General features: G+C 49.8%; 1 protein-coding gene across 1 annotated transcript; it reads left to right on the top strand.

The window, feature by feature from the left end:
* Positions 1-2,827: 2,827 nt before the first annotated feature.
* GDF2 (growth differentiation factor 2) lies at positions 2,828-8,504 on the top strand. The gene is made up of 2 exons (XM_049646312.1): positions 2,828-3,373; positions 5,919-8,504. The coding sequence occupies exons 1-2, from the start codon at positions 3,028-3,030 to the stop codon at positions 6,857-6,859; spliced, it is 1,287 nt and encodes a 428-aa protein (XP_049502269.1). The 5' UTR covers positions 2,828-3,027; the 3' UTR covers positions 6,860-8,504.
* Positions 8,505-20,441: the final 11,937 nt, after the last annotated feature.

Raw genomic sequence — 20,441 nt, 5'->3', positions numbered from 1 at the left:
AGAGGGAGGGGGTCCTTTTGCATGAGGATCCCTGCATCTGTTGGGAAAGACAGAATGAGACCCAAACCTTGTTCCCTAAGGCACAGAGTTAGGGGGATCTGTCCAGCTGGACCAAGGCTCATTTGTACAAAAAGGTAACAAGGTCTCTGAATTCACACCACCTTGAGGAAAGTGGGAGTCGGAGCTGGTGACCCAGGCTCCCTACAAGAACCTAGAGATCTGTGTGAGAGCATAATGGGATCAGAATGTGGCCATGGACAGCTTCTTCTCTCACCCCAGCCACCTGCCTTCTGAAAAATGGTAAGCCGGGGAGTGTGCTTGAGAAGTCTGTTATCTTGGTGCCCAAAAGAGGACATCACGGAGATCTGGGCAGAAACTTGAACCAGCCAGGGCATCCCAGCAGCTGTGCTCAAGCAGCTCTTAGATGTGTGGGATCCACCCCCAACAACAAAACCAGGTGTCATTGAGAAGCCACAGCAGCTGGGACCTGCTAGGAGCCCTTTCTCCCCAACCACTTCTGGCATTAAGAGGCTGGACTGATACCATCTACCTCCACCTCATTTGAACTAAATAAACCTATAGCACACTTGGACAATGTAGGCAATGGATCAGACTTCCTGATAACATGGATCAGGAGGCCTGATACAATTAGTTAAAAACAACAAACGACATATGGATATATTGATACCCTGAGTCTGTTGGGCAGAGCATTCCAGAAATACACAGCCATGTTGCTTTGCACCCCTCTGGGGGCATCATCCACATTATGGTCTATGTGACCAGTGCCTCCAGGCAGGGCTCATGTGCGACCTCCATGGGCACATGTGGTGACCCCATATGTAAACAGGTCCACAGTCCTTTATTTGAGATCCCAAATCCAAAACTATCAGAAAACCTGAAGCTCCTTTTAACTCCTTTCCTGGCAAAACTTGATCTGAATGGATATGTATGTTTCTATTTGTGTCACTGCAGAAATGTTAATGTATTTGGTTATAAGGTATTATCTCCAACCCCATTGGGATAGTACGGTATATGTGCCATACCGAATTACCAAAATCTGAAAATCTCAGAATCTCAAAACACTCCTTGCCGAAAGGGTTGTAGATAGAGGATTGTGGAGCTGCATATCCTCTATTTCAAAATATTAACTGTGGGCATCACTGGTCGGGGAGACGTTTGGTCATTTTTATTTCCTTCTTCATGTTTTGCATTCCCCCAATTATCTGCACTACGTACCACTGGGATAATCAGAAAATAAAACCTACCATGCTTTTAAGAAAACATCAGGTAGCAGCCCCTTACGCTCCCCTGACCCACATTCAGGCCACACCCGTGTGTCCTTTGGCTCCGCCTCTTGAATGGGACCTGATTCTGGGCTACCTCCAGGAACTGGAGCACCATGGGGGACGCCTGGCTCACTTCCCAGCTCCTCCCAGGCCTTCTTTGCTGCAGCTCCATTTTCAGGCTCCATACCCCGTCATCCTTTCCCCGCCCCAGGGAGTTCTTGCACTGAGCTGGCTCAACGCCCAGCGTGCTTCCTGCCCCCTCTCGAGAGCAGCACTTCTGAAGCTGCACCCCTTCCCGTCCACCCTCCTTTGACAGTGTCCCCAGAGGATGGGGACAGCAAGTTCTGTTCAGGCCCGGCAACTCTGAGGCTCTTGGTTTCACCCTGCCCCCATTAGGGGTGGGAAGAACACTGGGCACACACTGGGATCTCTGACCTCCGCCAGCTGGCCTGCCGAGGCCCCTCCTACGTCTTCCTGAAGCTACTCAGCTCAGTGCTAACCTCTCCCCAGGAGTCCTGCCAGCATGGAAAAACTTCGTGTTCAAATACCCCTCAGTATAGGCCCCCAAGATTGTTAACTATCCCCATTCCTTACCTTGGTCAATGCCACACATAATGGAAATGAACAGAGCCTACGTGTGGGCACGATGCTCTTACAATTACACAGACCCTGGGACCTTGGCCTCCTGGGGCCAGGGGGATATCTCCTGGGCATATGCTGGTCTCAGGGCTTCCCTGCCTCCCTTCCTGTCCCCAGACTGCACACTCCTGCTGGCTGACGAGTGTGGCCCAATTGACATGAGCAAGGAGCCCCCCAAGCCCAGGCACAGAGGGCTTCTGGGGCTTGGGCAACAGGTCTCAGGGTGGGTGTGGTGTCCCCGGAGGGCAGGCCGGGGAAGCACAGGGAAGTATCAGCCAGAATGTGGCCACCCAACAGATGGTGCCATGATGTTTAGCATAGAATCATCTTAGATTCCTCACAATTCTTTTCTGGACCCCAGGGTCGTAGAGGTGATGTGACACTAGTGGGTGGTATATGAGGGAGCCAGGGTTTGAACCCTCCTCTCAGAGGTCCAAAGCCTCCATCCTCCCTGATCCCTAATGTTCAGGGATCTCACTTGACAGACGACAACGCGGACACCGGGCTCTCCAGACACACACACAGGCACACATGTGCTCCGTAGGGAGCCCGCCTCCCACTGACCCTGGGGCACCCCGCTCGGCCACCCACCCCACCCACCACTTCTCTTGTGGAAGTCTTCTGGGAGTTTTGTGTTGTTTCTATATTTGGAGGACTTTTTGGTCTTCTCTGTTTCCCGAATTGTTTCTGTGGCCCCGGAGATGGAGCCTGGGTCACCCTGTCTCTAGATTCTTCTGAACGGAGCTGGCAAGGAAATGAGAGAGGATCCTAATTAGGGGGGCGATAACCCCACGGAGAAGTTCAGATTCTCTGCAGCAGGCCGTGGGCTTCCCACAAGCCCTGCGTGTTTGTCAGATGTTTATAGAGCCTTCATTAACGGAGAGCTCACTTAGATAAGAGGTGGGAGCGCAGCATCGAGGGCCAGATAAGAGCGCGCGGAGGCCACTCCGGGGACTGCGGCTGAGAGCCTGTGAGCCGGCCGGTGGTTCCGTGCAGAGGCAAGAAAATGCGGGCGCACTCCTTTTGGGCTCCTCCCCGCGCCCGCTAACACCCCCGGCGGCTGCCCGCAGTCTCCTGTCCAGGGCGACAGTGCCGTCCCAAGATGTGCTGCGGGGCGCTATGGGTGGCCCTGCCCGTGCTCTCCCTGCTGGCCTGCTCCGCGCAGGGGAAGCCGCTGGAGAGCCGGGGGCGCGCGCCCGCGGGGGGAGACGCCCACCGCTTGCTAGGGGGGCCCAGAGGCGAGCGGGAGGGAGGCACCTTCGACCTGAGGATGTTTCTGGAGAACATGAAGGTGGATTTCCTGCGCAGCCTCAACCTGAGCGGGGTCCCTTCCCAGGACAAAACCCGAGCGGAGCCACCGCAGTACATGATCGACCTGTACAACAGATACACCACCGACAAGTCGACCACCCCCGCATCCAACATCGTGCGCAGCTTCAGCGTGGAAGGTAGAGTCGGCTCCACCAGGGCACCCCGGGGGGACTCAGGGGTCACGGCTGCACTGCCCAGTACGGTGGCCACTGGACCCACGAGGCTCTTTGCGTTTCTATTTAAATAAATTAAAATGAAATAAAATTAATAACTTAGTTCACTGTCTTCAATGCAAGAGCTCAATGGTCATGTGTGGCTAATGGCTACCTTATAGGACAGTGCCGAGTGTGAAACGGGTCCCATCCATCGCTGCAGAAAGTCCTACTGGACAGCTCTGCTGTGGAAGGTTCTCCCTCCCTGGGCCCGGTGCCACGTTTAACACATTAGGTGCCCCCGAATGCCAGCTCCCTTTCTTCCATCCCTTCTCCTCTTCCCCTTCCTTTATGGCCCCCTTCCTACTTTGAAACAGACAATTTACTTAGCCTCACCCAAGTGGTGTCTTTTTTAACTCTGAAAGAATGGCTATTTCTCTCCCACCAAAAAGTATCTACAAGTCTGATCAATTTTTGTGAGAGAAACATCAGAGGACATCTTTCTTATTTTCTAAATACAAAATGATTTGCCTGCTTTAATAGGACTGGAAGATAACAAACATCGACTTAGGGCTTGTGCCCACTAATGGCTGTGACATAGGTGAGATGATCTTGTGAGCAGGGAAGGAAGCCAAGGCTTGCAGATGCTGAGGGAACTTACCCGGGTCACACAGTGGTTCGGCAGCTGCATTCTGACCCAGGCCCCACCTGCCTACAAAGCTCAGGCTTTTCCTGCCTCTGCTGTTTCTCCGAACAGCCAGGCACATGCGGCCTCTCTCCTCCAGGACTTGACCCCTGCCGACCCCTAACAGGCCTTGCCCAGGACCATGGTAGGCCAGACGTGCCCACCTGCAGAGCTCATGCCCAGTCTAAAGGACGTGAGAGTCATGATACATGCCCAGCAGTGCTGCGTTTTCTGATTGCCCCAAAGAAGAAGAATTAGATTCTAGATTTCATGTGAACTTGCCTGATTTTTAAAATACTGGCTTCATTTTAAAAACTACAATGTGCGGGTCACCCAGATGCTGCCAGCACCTCACCGTCCCCATGGGACGTGCCTGTAACCTGCGCTTTAGGAGAAGGCTGAGCTTCTTCGGCTGAATCTCATCACCAAATCCCAGAATCTGGGAGTCCAGCATTTGGAGCCATCTCTGTTACCATCCCCTCCCCGCCCAGCATTGTCCATGCCCCCAAAATGAGTGTTCTGACTCGATCCCACCCCTGCCTGTGGCCAGCACTCCTGTGGAGGGCAGGTATGCTTCCGTTTACAGATGGTCCACGTGCAGCTCAGGTAGGGAGGGTGTTTGTTTTCTAGATGTGTGATGTGGTTCCACAGCCATCTTCAAAGCATGCCACAATAAGAGCACGGTAGGGCATTGATGCTCATAGAGCCCGTTCGCTCTTCACATACGTTCTGCGGGAGCTAGAATGGCACATCCACATTGGGTGAGGGGCTACATGCTTTGAGGGGGGAACGCGTGTTGGGGAGGAGGGTCTGGGAAGGAGGCAAAAGATTGATTATCAGCTGTGAGGCAGGGACTGTGTCCGTAAGTTCCATGTGCCCTCTTGTGGAAGCCTCACACCAACCTTGGAAGGCAGGTAGGATGAGCCCCATTCTACAGATGAAGAAACGGAGGCCCAGAGAGACGCGGGACTCCTCCAAGGTCACAAGCCTAGGAAAGGGCAAGGTCTGGATTAGCACTTTGGCCTGTCAGACACCGCTGGATATCACCGCAGCATGCTGTGGTCTCATGTTTGTGACTGAGCCACGGCATAATAGAGGTGTCCTGATGTCTGTGCATCAGCCAGGAGAGGTTGGAAATGGACATCATTGTGTAGCTAAAAGGCAAGCCCTGTTTTTGCCTACCATAACACAGCAGTGGAGGCTAATATGTTTTCTTTTTTCCTCAAACATAAAAAAATCCACTTTAACTTTGCTCAGAAATTACAATTCTGAATGATTTCTATACTATTTAAACGCTGAGATTTTTAACATTGTCTTGATGTTGGAGATTCACCGCCCCCTCCCAGGGTGTCTCCTTTAACATCATACACTCAGGATCTGCACTCTGAGGCTGACAATGTGCTTTGCTATGTTATTTGGTTCTTTTTTTTTTTTTTTTAAGTGAAGAGCTTTACAGGATGTGTTCGCTTGGCAGTTAAACATTCTAAATACCAGTCTCCACATCTGTAAAAGTGGAATAATAATTAGACCCTTGCAGGGTTAGTGAGAAAAGCAAAGTGAAATATAGAAGGCAAAGCTTGTAGTGCAAGGCTGGGCACTGACTAGATGCTTACTAAAGAGTTGGACCCATGAACTCCAATGCAAGGCCTCTCCTGCCTCTGGTTTTCTTTGGAAGATCCTAAATGTAACTTTGAAAATTCTCTTCTACATTAAGGGCTTAGGTGAAACCCAATAAAGGTTTGGTAGAATCGGTCAATGTCATCTTGGGTGCCCTTTGACACGAGCCATGAGTCTGTTTTGGTGTGATGAAAGATGCCCATCGCTGACTGTGTGCCTGCATTTCAGATGCTGTCTCTCTTGCGGCCACGGAAGACTTTCCCTTCCAGAAGCACATCTTGCTCTTCAACATCTCCATTCCCAGGCATGAGCAGATCACCAGGGCCGAGCTCCGACTCTATGCCTCCTGTCAAAACCACGGAGATTCTTCACATGAGTTGAAAGGCAACATGGCCATTTATGATGTTCTGGATGGAGCAGATGCCTGGGATGCTTCTACAGGAACCAAGACATTACTGGTGTCCCAGGACATTCGGGATGAGGGCTGGGAGACCTTTGAGGTCTCCAGTGCTGTGAAGCGGTGGGTCAGAGCAGACTCCACCAAGAGCAAGAATAAACTGGAAGTGACTGTGAAGAGTCACAGGAAGGGCTGTGACAAGCTGGATATCAGTGTCCCCCCAGGCCCCAAAAACCTGCCCTTCTTTGTCGTCTTCTCCAATGACCGCAGCAATGGGACCAAAGAGACCAGGCTGGAGCTCAGGGAGATGATTGGCCATGAACAGGAGAGTGTGCTCAAGAAGTTGTCCAAGAATGGTCCGGCAGAAGCAGGGGACAACAAGGATGAGGATGGGGAAGGTCACAAGGCCACAGGGTCATCTTTAGCCAGACGGAAGAGAAGTGCCGGGGCCAACAACCACTGTCAGAAGACCTCCCTGAGGGTGAACTTTGAGGACATCGGCTGGGACAGCTGGATCATTGCACCCAAGGAGTATGATGCATACGAATGTAAAGGGGGCTGCTTCTTCCCCCTGGCTGATGACGTGACCCCCACGAAGCACGCCATTGTGCAGACCCTGGTGCATCTCAAGTTCCCCATGAAAGTGGGCAAGGCCTGCTGCGTGCCCACCAAACTGAGCCCCATCTCCATCCTCTACAAGGATGACATGGGGGTCCCCACCCTCAAGTACCACTACGAAGGGATGAGCGTGGCTGAGTGTGGGTGCAGGTAGTGCCGGCCTGCAGGCAGGGGGAGACAGGGTAGAGGGGTCCTGCTGAGAGGTCCTGTGTCCCTCTGGGCATGACAGGGACTAAGTCTGTCTGCATGCCAGCCTGAAGAAGGAAAGGAAGCTGCCACATCCTAGAGGTAAAAGCCTGCCCACGCATACACCACGGGGTCCAGCTTCAGGGGAAGACAATAGCAAGCGGCTGGGGGTGAGAGCTTAGGAGAAGAGGAAAGCCTAGAAGGATTGTTGGGGTGCTAGGGGAGACAACCAAAAGGGGATAGTAGAAAAATAATCCAGAGCCAGCAGAAAAGAACAAAAGGGAGGCAGAGGAGTACAGACAGATGGGGCAGAGATTTATGGAGACAAGAGGGACGGGGTGCATTCCAGTAACTTCAGGGCGTGAAGGGGACAGGGACAGCTATGTGCTCTACACCCATCACTTCACAGATTCCCACAACCCAGTGAGATGGGTGTGACGAGTCCCAGCTTACACATGCAGAAACCAAAATGCAGTTCAAGTAACACCGGTCAAAGGCATGATTCCAACCCATAGGTCTCCATCATTCTGTCGGCCACCAAAGCCCAGGAGCTTCTCAAATATCCCATCAAAGTTTATCAGGTCACCTTTCAGCTGAAGAACAATTAGATGCCGGGAGGCAGGCATTGAGGGGCAAGCTGGGCTCAGCCCTGGCCAGTACCCACCCGGATGACTGGGTTGCTTGGAGCATCCGGAGCACATTCTGACTGCTGGTGCCTGTGTTGTATCAGTGGCCCAGTGCTTTTTAAGATGACCCTTGAGCCACTAAACACTACCCCCAAAACCATCTGCAGGATGGAAAGAGGGCATGACAGAAGCCCTCGGGTAGTAGCTTGTACCACGGCTGCAGGTGCTTGGACCCAGTGGCATGATACTTGCACAGCCAGCGGTTCACACGGGGCCGCCGGCTGCCCGTAAACTCAGACTCTGAGATGGTTTGGGAGGAGCAGGCACAATTTACCCCAAGGGATGGGGCAGCCTACGGCCCGCATCTCTGCAGTTAATTTACTCAGCATAACCAGCTCACCAGCAGAACACATCTGTGGGCTGCCCTCCCACAAGGACTCCGTGGGAGACAGGACCTGGATTTGCATTTGTTGGAATAAATGCGCTCTTGCTTTGGTATTTGCAATGTCCCTATTTTTACTCCTCGGTGACATGTGTTCAAGTGATGATGTCCAGCCTTCCTGGGGGAGGGTTCCCAGCCACTGAAGAACTCAGGTCCTTAGTGGCCACATCCAGCTCTGCCTGCACCTGCCGGCTTCCTCGAGCAGTGTGTGTTCAGCTCTGTCTGGGCTTGGGCCTCAGGACTGGACTCAGCCCCCATTGACCCCAAGACGGGACAGAGTTTCCATTTCTTCTGAATTTCATTCTCTTCTCTGACTCTAGAGGCCACACATGGAATGGGGTGGAGTGAGGAAGAGTCTAGAGGTAGTGAAGATTCCACTCCATGGCCCTTCTGACCGCTGGCCAGAGCAGAGCCTATAAGAGGCCTAGAGAGGCCCAGGCCATTCCCACTGGTTGAAGCTCTCAGTATATTTTTTTAAAAAGTGATTTGCGCCAAATGTTTACAAGGAACTAATGAAGAGCTTTAACATAATGCAAATTAATTAATTTAAATACAATTAATTACTGGAGTTACAGAAAGTACTAATTCCTGGTACGACAACGTTGCTCAACCATAAAGATGGATGAGGAACATCTTTTAGTCCTGGTGGTGTATTCTGTGCCTGCATCAAAGTTTCACTTGGAAATAAAGTCAAATGTCTAAACTGTGGACTTTTCCTGAATCTGAGACCTGGGTTTGATGACTCCTCAATGCCATACCCTCACCACCCCTCCCCACAGGCCCTTCTTTCCCTAGGTGGGGGGCAGAGGAGAAGGGCATGGAGACAGAGTTGCTACGGTGGCGAGTGGACAGGTGTGGGCAGCGTCTCTGTCTGCAGGGAGAGTGGACGTGTCCATATAAGGGCATGTGTGTGGGTATGTGAGAAAGCAGATGTTTGCAAGTGGGCAGCAGTTAGCCCCATGCCGTCCCTCACTTCCCCCATGTCAGGGGAGGGAGGTCTGGGCCGTGAGTCACCCCTGCCCAGCGGCCTGGGCCCTGCTCCACTATTCCAGCATCGGCTCCCAGTTTGTGCCCGCTCAGATGCCAAGCTCCAGCCCACTCCCAGGGCCACTCCCTGGCGATGCCCTCAGCCGACTGCCTGGCCACCTCACTTCCAGCTGCAGAGCCCAAGTCGCCATCCGTGAAGGCTTGACTCTAGTGGCACCCCTTTTGTCCCCTCTCTTGATGCTCCGGCTCTGATCTTCCTGCTCTGAAGAGCACTACAGTGCTTCCGTCTCGTGGGTCTTTTGGGCTCGGCGTGGGGACCTGCTCACCTCTTGTCTGAGGTGTCTTGTCACCACATGTGCCAGCAAGTCTTCAGGAGGCAAGGCCTGAGAGCCTCTGACCTCGGTCACTCTCAGAGGGCTGCCGTGGGCTGTGGCTCAGGACAAACTGACTTGGATGGATGTGCAGGGAAAAGAACTTGCAAGGAGTGCCCCCAAGAAATGCTGTCTGGCTTCCACCTCCCTGGGTTATTCTTCCCACCAGATTCCCCAAAGCTTTCTTCACCCCCGGCCAGAGAACAAAATGCAACAGCGCCATCCTCTGGACACTCCGTTATGCGGACAGTTAGCCCTCTGCCTAATGACCAGCACCCTTAGTACTGCATTTTTAACGTGTCCTAAAGCGCGTTCATTTTTGTCGTATCTGGGTGGTGATATTACCGCTACCACACGTATGAAGAAGCTGAAACCCAGTGAGATGACCAGTTGCAGGGCTGACAGGCCATCCCCTGTTCCTCGTGTGACCTACTCTCCGGGCAAAGAGCAAGAGGAGAGAGAGGTTCAGGGATGTCAAGCAGAAAGCCACAGGCAGACACAGAGAGACAGAGAGATGGGGGTGGCGTGGAGAGGCCAGAAGAAGAGCCAGGGAGGAAGGCTGGGGGGCTCCTGGAGGACCAGGCAGGGCTGGGGACTTGTACTTAGTGGCTCAAGCAATGACCTCAGAATAAATGACATTTTTATCCTGACTTTTGCAAATGAAGAAGACTTTTGCAAATGTGGAAGCACTTGGAGGCCTCACACTTTACTCAGAGCCACTAGCCAGGAACTGCTAAAGCCAGGATTTGAACCCTGGTTGTGACACTAAGCCCAAATTCGCTCTGTTGCCCTGACCTCTGTCCTAACGACCTTCTCTACAGTGAAGGTCATGGTCACGTTAGCAGGAAGAAGCAAAGACAAAGCCTGTGCTCTCCTGGGCAAGTGCCACCTTCTGTGCCCTTCTTGGCCACTTCCTCTCTGGTGCTACTTGTGCGGAGACCTCTGGTCAGCCAGGCACCGACGGACTGGAGAAGGTGGAGAAGGACACACTTGTCCACTGTGATTAACATTCTATCGACTGGGTCACGAAATGATAGAGTAGGCACTTAGTTAGACAGGAGCTGGAGGCAAGGACAGTGATAAGTAGATTACACATTAGAAACCTGGGGGCACAATATCCTGACTTTGTGGCCTCCAAGACCCCTCAACATCCTGACCTCTTGGCTCCAGCATCCTGGGGCTGACAGACCAAGAGCCACAGGGGTAGCACATATGTTCTCCTCTTCCACCTCTGCCCCAGGGTAGCCCCTAGACTCACCATAATGCATTCACATTGCAGCTTTAGCCCCCTGCCATGGGGGAAGGCTGCCATGCTGGTTCAAGTACAAACCTTGGAGGGGTAAAAACTCCCTCTCCCACCCTGTGGGAGGAGTTTCCCAAAAGATTGGAAGCAGCCTCCATCAGAGACCACCCTGTCTGTGACCTGAGACCCAGCTCACAAAAGCCTCAGGGCAGTGGCCACCTCTAGGCCTGCCAGCTCTCCCACCTTGGAAGTGTACTTTCACTTTCACAAACTGCTTCGAGCTACTTCCCTTCTGGCTGTCTTTATTCCAGGGTGGATCCCCACGATTCCTGGGGAATCCAAGAATCAATACCTCCGTTCACACAATGCAGACTCTCCTACCTGTAACAGAAACACCGTGGCTTGTACCTCTTCCGGAATTCTATCAAAATTGGGAGAAAGCAGGAATCCTTGAGTCAATCCTTCCTTGCAACTTTCTCTTTCCAAGCCCAACTGAATTCCCATATGAGCAGGGCCAACACAGGCGGGTGTGGGAGGTCACATCCCTCTGAACTCAGAAACTCTTTTCCTCGTATATACAAGGGTGTGGTTCCATATATAGCTCATCTGACCAGCTCTCTCTGTCCTGGACATCAGTTCCTCTGCAGGGCATAGTGAGGAATCCAGGGCAAGCCCACCTGGGTGGGTGCAGTCTGCAGCAGGCTCCAGGCATTAGCTATGATGGCACTAAGCGACATGAGGAGAGGCCCCTGCCAGCCTCTTCCCCGCAGGGAACCTGCACTCACCCCACTCTAGAATGCACACAGGCATCCTTATGGCCTGGGCAATAGCATGGGACCTGCCTGATTTAATGTTCTGCTGTTGCAATCTCGAAATTCACAATAATTTTTGAACAAGGGTCCTGCATTTCCATTCTGCTTTTGGCCTCACACACTGGTGTAGATGATCCTGAATGCATGTGTGCGCTTGGTTTCCCAAGTCCCAGGGACACCCTGGAGGCTGCTTCAGACCTTCACATTGATGTGATTCTGATGTGCCAGGGAGTCTGAGCTTTGCTGCTGAGAGCTTGCCCCAGGGTCCGAGTGAAAGGACCAGCCCTACCCCCTTCTCCCTGGTGCCTGCAGAGGGGGCCCAGAGGCGTCTCCAGTGTGTGATCAAAGGCTTTCAAAGGCAAGCCTATTATATCCATATGGCAGCTCCTTGGGGAGCCAAGGTTGCTGAGAAAGTTTGGAACAGCCTGACACGAAGGGGTGCGGCTTTTCCCAGACTTGCCTTCACGTGGGGATGGGTGACTATACCCAAAGCAGGCAGCCCTGCACACAGGTGGCTTACATTGGATCAGACTGAATAAAACTTCCAGAAATTCTTTATTTTTCAAATCAGGCAGAAGTCTAACACCATGGGCCTCAGCTTCCCAGAACACTTCCCACTTAGGACTGCCCTTCTTCCAAGCAGCCTGTCTCATGAGTGGGCAGTTCCGGCTCTCAGAAAGATATGCCTGAGCAAGGGCCCGAGTCTGCCTCTCTGTAGCTCCCTCCCGTGAGTGTTTGTTCCTGCTCATGGGTCCCTGCAGTCCAGGAGAGCCCTGCCATGCCAGCCATCTGCATAGGGGCTGAGGGGCTTTGCCGCGTATGGCCAGCATGGGCTTATGAGGGGTCAGCAGCCTTCTCCAATCAGGATCAAGTAAACAGACTAAGGGCAAGCAAGTATTGTTTACAACAGCCAAGTGCAGTTCAAACATCTCCTCCTTTTTAATGAAATGATGGACATCACAGGTAACAGGATTTTCTTCTTTATAAGGTCCATACTGGGCAAAATAAAATACACTATTCAAAAGGATTTTGAACTATTATAGTTTTAGGACCCAAGTCCTTGGCTCCTTCTCAGTTTGTTCCCCACCTACGGACCTGGGAGTTCTCAACAGAAGCCCCTCAGCCAGGCATGCCTATTGATGCTGTGACATCCATGAAGGGAGCCAACCTTGCCGACCTCGATCTGGGACCTGTCGACTTTGGGCCCAGCTGCAGCCCCCGTGTCCAGAATCTGGCCAGACCATCATGCCCTCCGATCATGCCTCTCCTGGTCTGGTCTTTCTCTTTTCTGCTTCGCAGACTCCTGGTTTTGGACACCAGTGCCTAGCACCTGCCCACCACAGACCCACGCACGATGCCCATTTTCTCATTCCTCTCTGGTTTTGACATTGGTCCTCACTCTCAGATATGATTTACGGCAAGTTCTTTGTCCCTTCACATGGGTGGTGATGCCCCACCTTCTGCCTGCTCGGTGGGACCCATACCAGCTGCCCACCTAACTCCCTGACAGGAAAGCACCTCCCATCAACAAGATGTAGAAGCCGGGGCCAGCTGGGCAAATGCCAGGTACACACACATACCCTCTCAGGAAGAAATGTAGCCTGAGAAGCACTGGAGGGTCACCTCCAGAAGGAACCCAAGAAATGGCCGTGCTCCTGAGTCCCCAACCTGGGGTCTCTGGGCCTCCTCATGGAGGTCTCTTTTAGCTAACTGCAATACCAAAATGGACCCCAAATCACATAAGCGTTCCCTCTCTTCCTCCTTTCCCCACTTTTTTAGGGAGGAAGAGCCTTTGAGGCCTGTCTGGGTTGTTCTGTGCTGATGTAGGTAACAGGTAGAGCTAAAAACATAAAAGGGGCCTATAGAGCTGGACAGTGAGTATATGAGTTCTGTGACCTTCTCAGGACCCCAATGTCACGCTCACATTCTGGAGGCCATGCCTGACCCCACCTCCCGGAGCCTTTGAGGTCTTCCATGTCAGTGTTGGAGTCTCCTTCCTTTGCTGGACAAGGCCCCAGTCAGGTGGCCGCTCCCGGAGCTGGCATGTGGGTACAGGAGGTCTGCCCAGGACCCCATGACGGAACAGTATAGTGTCTCGGTGTCACCGGGAGAAGCTGTCACATACACAGACAGAACAGCAGCTTGACCTCCTTCTGCAGCTTGGTCCTTTGAAGAGGTGTTGAAAAAACATGGCAAGACTCTAACAACATATTTGACCAAGACTTCCTCTCTTGGAAATTGTGAACTAGCATCAGTGAGCAGTGTGCTGTGTGGGAACCTACTGACAGATATGTGCCACACAAATCACAGAAAGCAGTGGAAACTGAGAATAAGCTGAAACAAGCGTATGTCCCAACTTACCAGCTAAATCCCAAACACATGTCCAGCAGCAAAAGCACAGCTGTCCCTATGGGTGGGGCCCTAGGGCCACCCACCAATCCAGGATCCTGGATGGGAAGGGCCTGTGAGAGTTATTACCCTACGCAGCCTTTCTAGGGGCAATCCTGGGCCTTCCTAATATACAGAATGGATGAGGTACAGCATATTGGCTACACTGGAAAAAAATTTATGGGTCTGAAAATGCTGACACAGGCAGACTAGCCATCTCCCAGCCCCCCAGGGGGGTTCCCACGTAGAAGTTTCTTGTCCTACAGACCACCCAGGGAATGCAAGTCCATAACACTGGTAGTCGTCTCCATGAAGATCCATCAAGCATTCTTTCTTCAGACTATGAATTTGCTCACCAGATCTGCAAAAATACCTTCCAGCTGCAGACAACAACGACCATTGTTCTTATTAATTGTGTTGCCATTAAGGCAGAATGTGAGCTGCTTTTAAATTCTTCACTTCCTATGTTCTGCCTCTGATCACTTTTGTCTTTCCCTCTTGCAGGGTTTGCATTAAACGTCATTTGTTTGGAGAAATTGAAATTAGATGTAAAAAGACATGAGATTTGGAGGAAGCACACGACATCACCGAGGAGACAGCAGCAGCCAGGGCTGATGGAAGATGGAAAGGCAGAGGAGTCTTTTGGAGAGACAGACCCCGGACTTCAGTGAGGCCCCCTGCACAGGACCCAGAGGACACAGGGCATAGGAGCTGTGGCATCACTTAACAAGATCTCAAGCCTGGCTCGGCCCTGTGGTGGGTTGGACATGGACCCCAGGATCTATGAGTATGACCATATATGGCACAGAGGGACTATCACTTTACTGGCAAAAGATGTGATGAAGGATTTCAAGAGGAGGGCCATACTCTGGGTTATCCAGGTGGGCCCTGAATGCAATCACATGTATTCTCACGAGATAGGGAAGAGGGCAGACAGAAGAGGAGGAGTGGGGGGTGACCACAGAGACAGAGACTGGAATGGTGCAGTCACCAGAAGTCAGAAAAGGTGAAGAACACATTGTCTCCTAGAGGCCCCAGAGGGACTGTGGTCCTCTCAACACCTTCATCTCTGGCTTCTAGCCTCCAGAACTGAAAAGGAGTAAATTTCAGTTGTTTTAAGCCACTCAGTTTGTGGTCATTTGTTACAGGAGCCACAGAAAAGCAATACAGTGTGTGGCCCTGCTCTGGTGGCTTTGCATACCGGACTTGTGTGGACTAGCTTCCTGCTTGTTCTTAGGCCATGCAGTCAGTCTGTCGGGCAGAGTGTCCTCCTAAGCAAGGAGCGTATGTTCAGAAGCACAGTGTGATCTCGTGCACACAAATGTGAGCACACAAATACACACAAGTATCTGTGTGCACACACGTGCATACCCACGTACACACACATACACGCACAAAACCAGCAGAGATGGGCCGTCCTTACTAGTTAGGCTAGGCCATGCACTGGGCTGAACCCCTGAATTGCCGAGTCCTGGGGAGACAGGGTAACACAGTACATTGTTAAGAGCTGAGGATAGAAGATGATGAAGCAAACTCTCACAGGATCACCAAAGAGGAGAGGCCATTCTAACGCAAGTGCGGTTCTTGGAGGCCTTGGCAGAACAGATGGAGGAGTGAGCCCAAGCCATTCTGGACATCTGGAGAAAGAGAGCTGAGGAAATCTAGGTCTGACTTCATTTGGTGAGAAGTAGGGCACCGTTGGGGCTAAAAATTCAGCGGCAGCGGAATGAGGAATTTAGGTTTTAGAGAAATTCAAGTCACTTGCAGTATGTGTGTATTTGTGGTCGATGAAACTGTTCTTTCTGGAACCTGTTTGCAGAGTACTCAAGTGTTCTCTGAGCCTAGACTGTTCGCAGAACAAACAGAAAGGCCTCGTGTGGATGTGAGGGCTGAATGACTTTTTGGAGCTCGTTTTCAGTTCAAGTTCTCACTCAGCTACTTACTGTGCCCTTGGAGAAGACTTTTGACCTCTCCAGGACTCAGTGTTTTCACCTATAAAATGGGAACAATATCACAATATCAACAATGATGGTTAATTTTATGTCAACAAAGCTTGGTGCCAAGCTGTTTGGCCAAACACTAGTCTAGATATTGCTGGAAGGTATTTGTGAATGTGATTAACATTTACTATCAGTTGACTTTAAGTAAAGCAGATTACCCTGTATAATGTGGGTGGGACTCATCCAATGAGTTGAAGGCCTTAAGAGGAAAGACTGAGGTTTCCTGATGAAGAAGAAGTTCTGCCTCAGGACTTCAACATAGAAACTCTGCCTGGGTTTCCAGCCTGCAGGGGCCGGCACTACAAATTCCAGACTTGTCATCCTGCACAATTGATTGCCTGACACAATTTCTTAAAAATAAATCATCTCTCTCCCTCCCTCTCTCTCTTTCTACACACACACACACACACACACACACACACATCTTGTTCCTTGGGTCCACTACTGAAGATCAAATGAGGAAGTGATGGGAAAACAGGACTTCCACAAGCAAAAGAAAGAAGTTGTACCCCTACTTTACATCATATACAAAGATTAACTCAAAATGGATCAAAGACATAATAAATATAGGAGCTAAAACTATAAAACTCTTGAAGAATACTGAAAGATACATCTTCATGGCCGTGGATTTGGCAAAGGATTCTTAGATATGACACCAAAAGCAAGAGCAACAGAAGAAAAACCAGGTAAACTGGACATAATTAAAAAATTAAAAATTTTTGTGCTTCAAAGGACACCATCAAGAAAGTGAAAAGATAACCCGCAGAATAGGAGGGACTATTTGCAAATCATATATCTGATAAGGGACTTGTACCTAAAACATGTGAAAAGTGCTCATAATTCGATAATACAAGGACAACTGTCCTAATTTAAAAATGAGGCAAAGGACTCAAAGAGACATTTCACTAAAGAAGTTGTACAAATAGCCAATAAGCATATGAAAAAATAGCGGGCATTGTTACTCACTAAAGAAATGCAAATCAAAGCTACTTCACACTCACTAGGATGGCTAGTATCAAAAAGCCAGATGAGAATGAGTGTTGACGATGAGGATGGGGAGAAATCAAAACCCTCACATGTTGCTGGCAGGAAGGTAAAATGGTGCAGCTGCTTTGGAAAACAGTTTGGCGGTTCCTCAAGAAGGTAAACAGAGAATTACCTCATGACCCAGCAATTCTACTCCCAGACATACCTCCGCCCCAACCCATGGGCAAAAGACCTAAACAGATTTTTCATCATAGAATATATACAAATGGCCAATAAATATATAAAAAGATGCTCAACACCATTAGTCATCAAGGAAATGTCAGCTAAAATCACAATGAGGAACCACTCTATACCTATTAGAACGGCTAAAATCAAAAAGTCTGACCATACATACCAATTGTTGGCATTGATGTGAAGGAATTAGAAGGCTCATACGCTGCTGGTATAAGTTTCAGTTTTGGAAAACAGGTTATTTCTTAAAATGCTAGACATATATTCTGTTCTAGTGAAAATAAACACATATACCCACACAGAGACTTCTACTTAAACAATCACTACGGCTGCATTTGTAACAGTTCTATAACTGAAGCAACCTGCGAGTCCATCAACCTGTGAGTGGATAAAAAATTGTGGTATACAGTGGACCACTACTCAGCAATGAAATAAATAAACGAATGGTGAACTCAGCAACATAGGCGAACCTCAAAATCATTATGCTGAGTAAAAGACAGGGAAAAAAAAAAACAGTACACATACTATAATCCCATTTAAAGTCCTGGAAAATGAAAACTGACCCACAGTGGTGACAGAAGGCAAATGCAAGGGGGTGAGGGGTAAGTAACAAACAGGCATGAGGAAAAACAGAGGGAGAGGGAAATATACATGACCTTGATCTTGGTGATAGCTCCATGGGTGAATACACATGTCAAAACCAGACTGTATGCTTCAGATACAGGCAGTTCGATGTATGTTGATTATACATCAATTACATGGTTTAAAAAAAAAAAGAAAAAATACACATTTATTAGATAATTTAAGAGTTACTGAAAATATGATAAAGAAAATATCATAAGTGCATGTGAACTTATGATAACTGAACTTGAAGTGAACAAGTACACGTACTCATTGATTCGTTGAGCCAAGGTTTGGACAGTTAGTCTACAGAAACAAGAAGCACTAGTCCTTGTGAACACATGTTTGAGAACGTTTATAACCATAGAAGCAAAAAACAGAAGCAAAAGATCAGTAAATTATCAAGGACTACGATGCAACCATTAAAAGGATGAACTTTATGTATAGGCTTCAACATTGAAGGTTGTTTCTGCTGTATGCTTAAGTAAGTAAAACGAGATACAAACTACTATGTGTATGCAGTATAGACACTATGTATACATAGGTAACACTAAACAAATGGACAGATGGATAAGCATCCATGGGTGAATGGACAATACATCTCCTGCATATGTGCTTCCATGTATGAACGCAGAGAAAGGTGAGGACAGCTACACATTAAACATTTATGTATGTATAATACATATTATTATTGGCTGGGTTAGAATGGCTTTGGAAAAAGATTGTTCACACATTTATGAATTCCTTAACTTGTAAAAAGCAGTATGTTTCACTCTTATTTTTTAAAGAGTAGAAAGAAAAAGGATTAAAATAAAGACAAGATTCAACGTGCTTTGAAATGCATCCAAAAAAAAAAAATATGTTGGTTTGAGATTTAGGGAGAGAGTCAGAGAGATAGAGGTGAGATAATGAAAGGGTAATAAAATGTCAATGTTAGAATCTAAGTACATGGGTATTGGCTGTACTGCTTGAAAATGTCCATAAAGAACATCGAGGGGAAGATAAACATCAAACAATGGATGGATGGATGGATGGATGGATGGATGGATAATAGACAGAGATAAGGCCTCTGCCCACAGCAAAAAGTGAATCTGTAATGTAACAGGTGATTTGCTCCTTCTTGGATTGCCCAGGCTCCAGGCATGTTCCATGTGACCATCCCAACAGCACATCTTCTGTGCTTCATCCCCCTTTTAATCTGACATTTGGATCGCTGCGGGTTGTGCTCTGGGGTGAACACTAAGCCCGAGCTTTTCTCAGGCATACAGATTCTCCAGACACACCGAGGCCAATGGAAGGTTTGGGGCCTCAGAAACATTCCATATGCCAGGGGCCCGAGGGCAATTTCTGCCTGCTGGGGTATCTCTTCCCACCCCCACAGGGGAGTTCTGATCATAGGCTGCCCCTCACCAACTTCTACTGAGTCCTCAGCTTCTCTGTTACACCTGCCAACACTGTTGCAACAATGCCAACTTTATCCTGTTTCCCTTCCAAGGAAGAAGAGGCACAGAGCAGTCATGTTACTTAATAAAGGTCTCTACCCTAGAAGGTAGTAGGGCTGGTCAGGGGAGAGGCTCCCAAGCTTGTACTCTTGACATCTCTGTCCACATGGCTGCTTGTGCAAGTGACAGGGAGGCAGGGGCTTCTGACTTCATCCCAACTCCAAAATCCAACCCAAGGTCACATGGGACTCTCGGTAGCCCCCTAGACTGATGGCTAGCAAGGACTGGATGGGAACCTGTGGAATTTCTCTCCTCCTGGATTTCACTGTGGACTTGTCTGAGGTACACTGTCCTTAGCTGACTGCCAAGTACTTATGTTCCCCCTCACCTGGGGACCAGAGAACATTCCTAGTTCCTGGACAGACTGGAGAACTTTGGGGACAGAATTTTCTCCCACACCCACAAGAGGACACATCACATCCCCTTGCAGGCACTAACTCTGCCCCCCTGATGACTTGAAATGGACCCTCATTTTGTTTTCCACATCCTCTGCGAGGTTCTGGGCCATCCCCACAAATCAGGGCCCAGCAACAGCTGCAGGAATCCCATCCTGAGGCTGCATTTTAAGGAATGTCCAGGAGAAGCGCCTTCCCCAAAGAAGGACCTTTTCCTGATTGTCTTTATCCTCTGTACTTCCTGGTCCAGAGGCTTTGCCTGAGCTCACGCAATGACAGAGAAGTGCCCTCAGAGGCCCAGGATGGCATACTCTGAGACGTGATTCCCCAAGTTGGGGCCAGAGTGAAAGGCCCAATCTTCCCAGTAGGGACTAAGGAGGCCTTATTGTTATAATAAATCAGCCTCACCTCATTGGCTGCAAATAGTGGAGTGATGTGACCATATGTCACTTGGGCATTAAACAAATCCTAATGAGCTAAAAACATGTTTGTTTTAGCTAATTGACCTCTTTGGCTTTCATAAACCACTTGGTAAACATCCTCAGACAACGATTTCCAGAGAGCGGATTGTGGTTCTCACAGGCGCTGAGAAAGCCCCCCGTCTCCCAGGGCACCTCCTGCAGGGGTGCCTGCTGAGGGACACATGTGTGCCTGCCTGCTGCCCACACGACTCAAGAAGTGTGTGGTGGCAATAACAGGACAAAGTGAGAAGAGTGGAGGCAGGCCGCTCTCCCAGCGCTCTTCCTGGCTGTGCAGTCTGAGCCATGCTTGTCTGATAAATATGGAAAGTGCCCACCCTCCGAGGGGTGCGGAGACAAAGCAGGGCTTCTAGACTCTGGGCTCCATGGCAGATACACTTGGAGATCTGTGGCAAATCAGCCCTCAGCAGGACCCATGTCCCTTCCATGCCAAGGAGCAAGATCTGGGAGCCTAAGAGTCCAGCTG

Source organism: Panthera uncia, chromosome D2 (assembly GCF_023721935.1).
Source record: "Panthera uncia isolate 11264 chromosome D2, Puncia_PCG_1.0, whole genome shotgun sequence".
Lineage (NCBI taxonomy): Eukaryota > Metazoa > Chordata > Mammalia > Carnivora > Felidae > Panthera > Panthera uncia.
The sequence above is the reverse complement of the archived record's forward strand: the minus strand, read 5'-3'. Positions and strand labels throughout refer to the sequence as shown.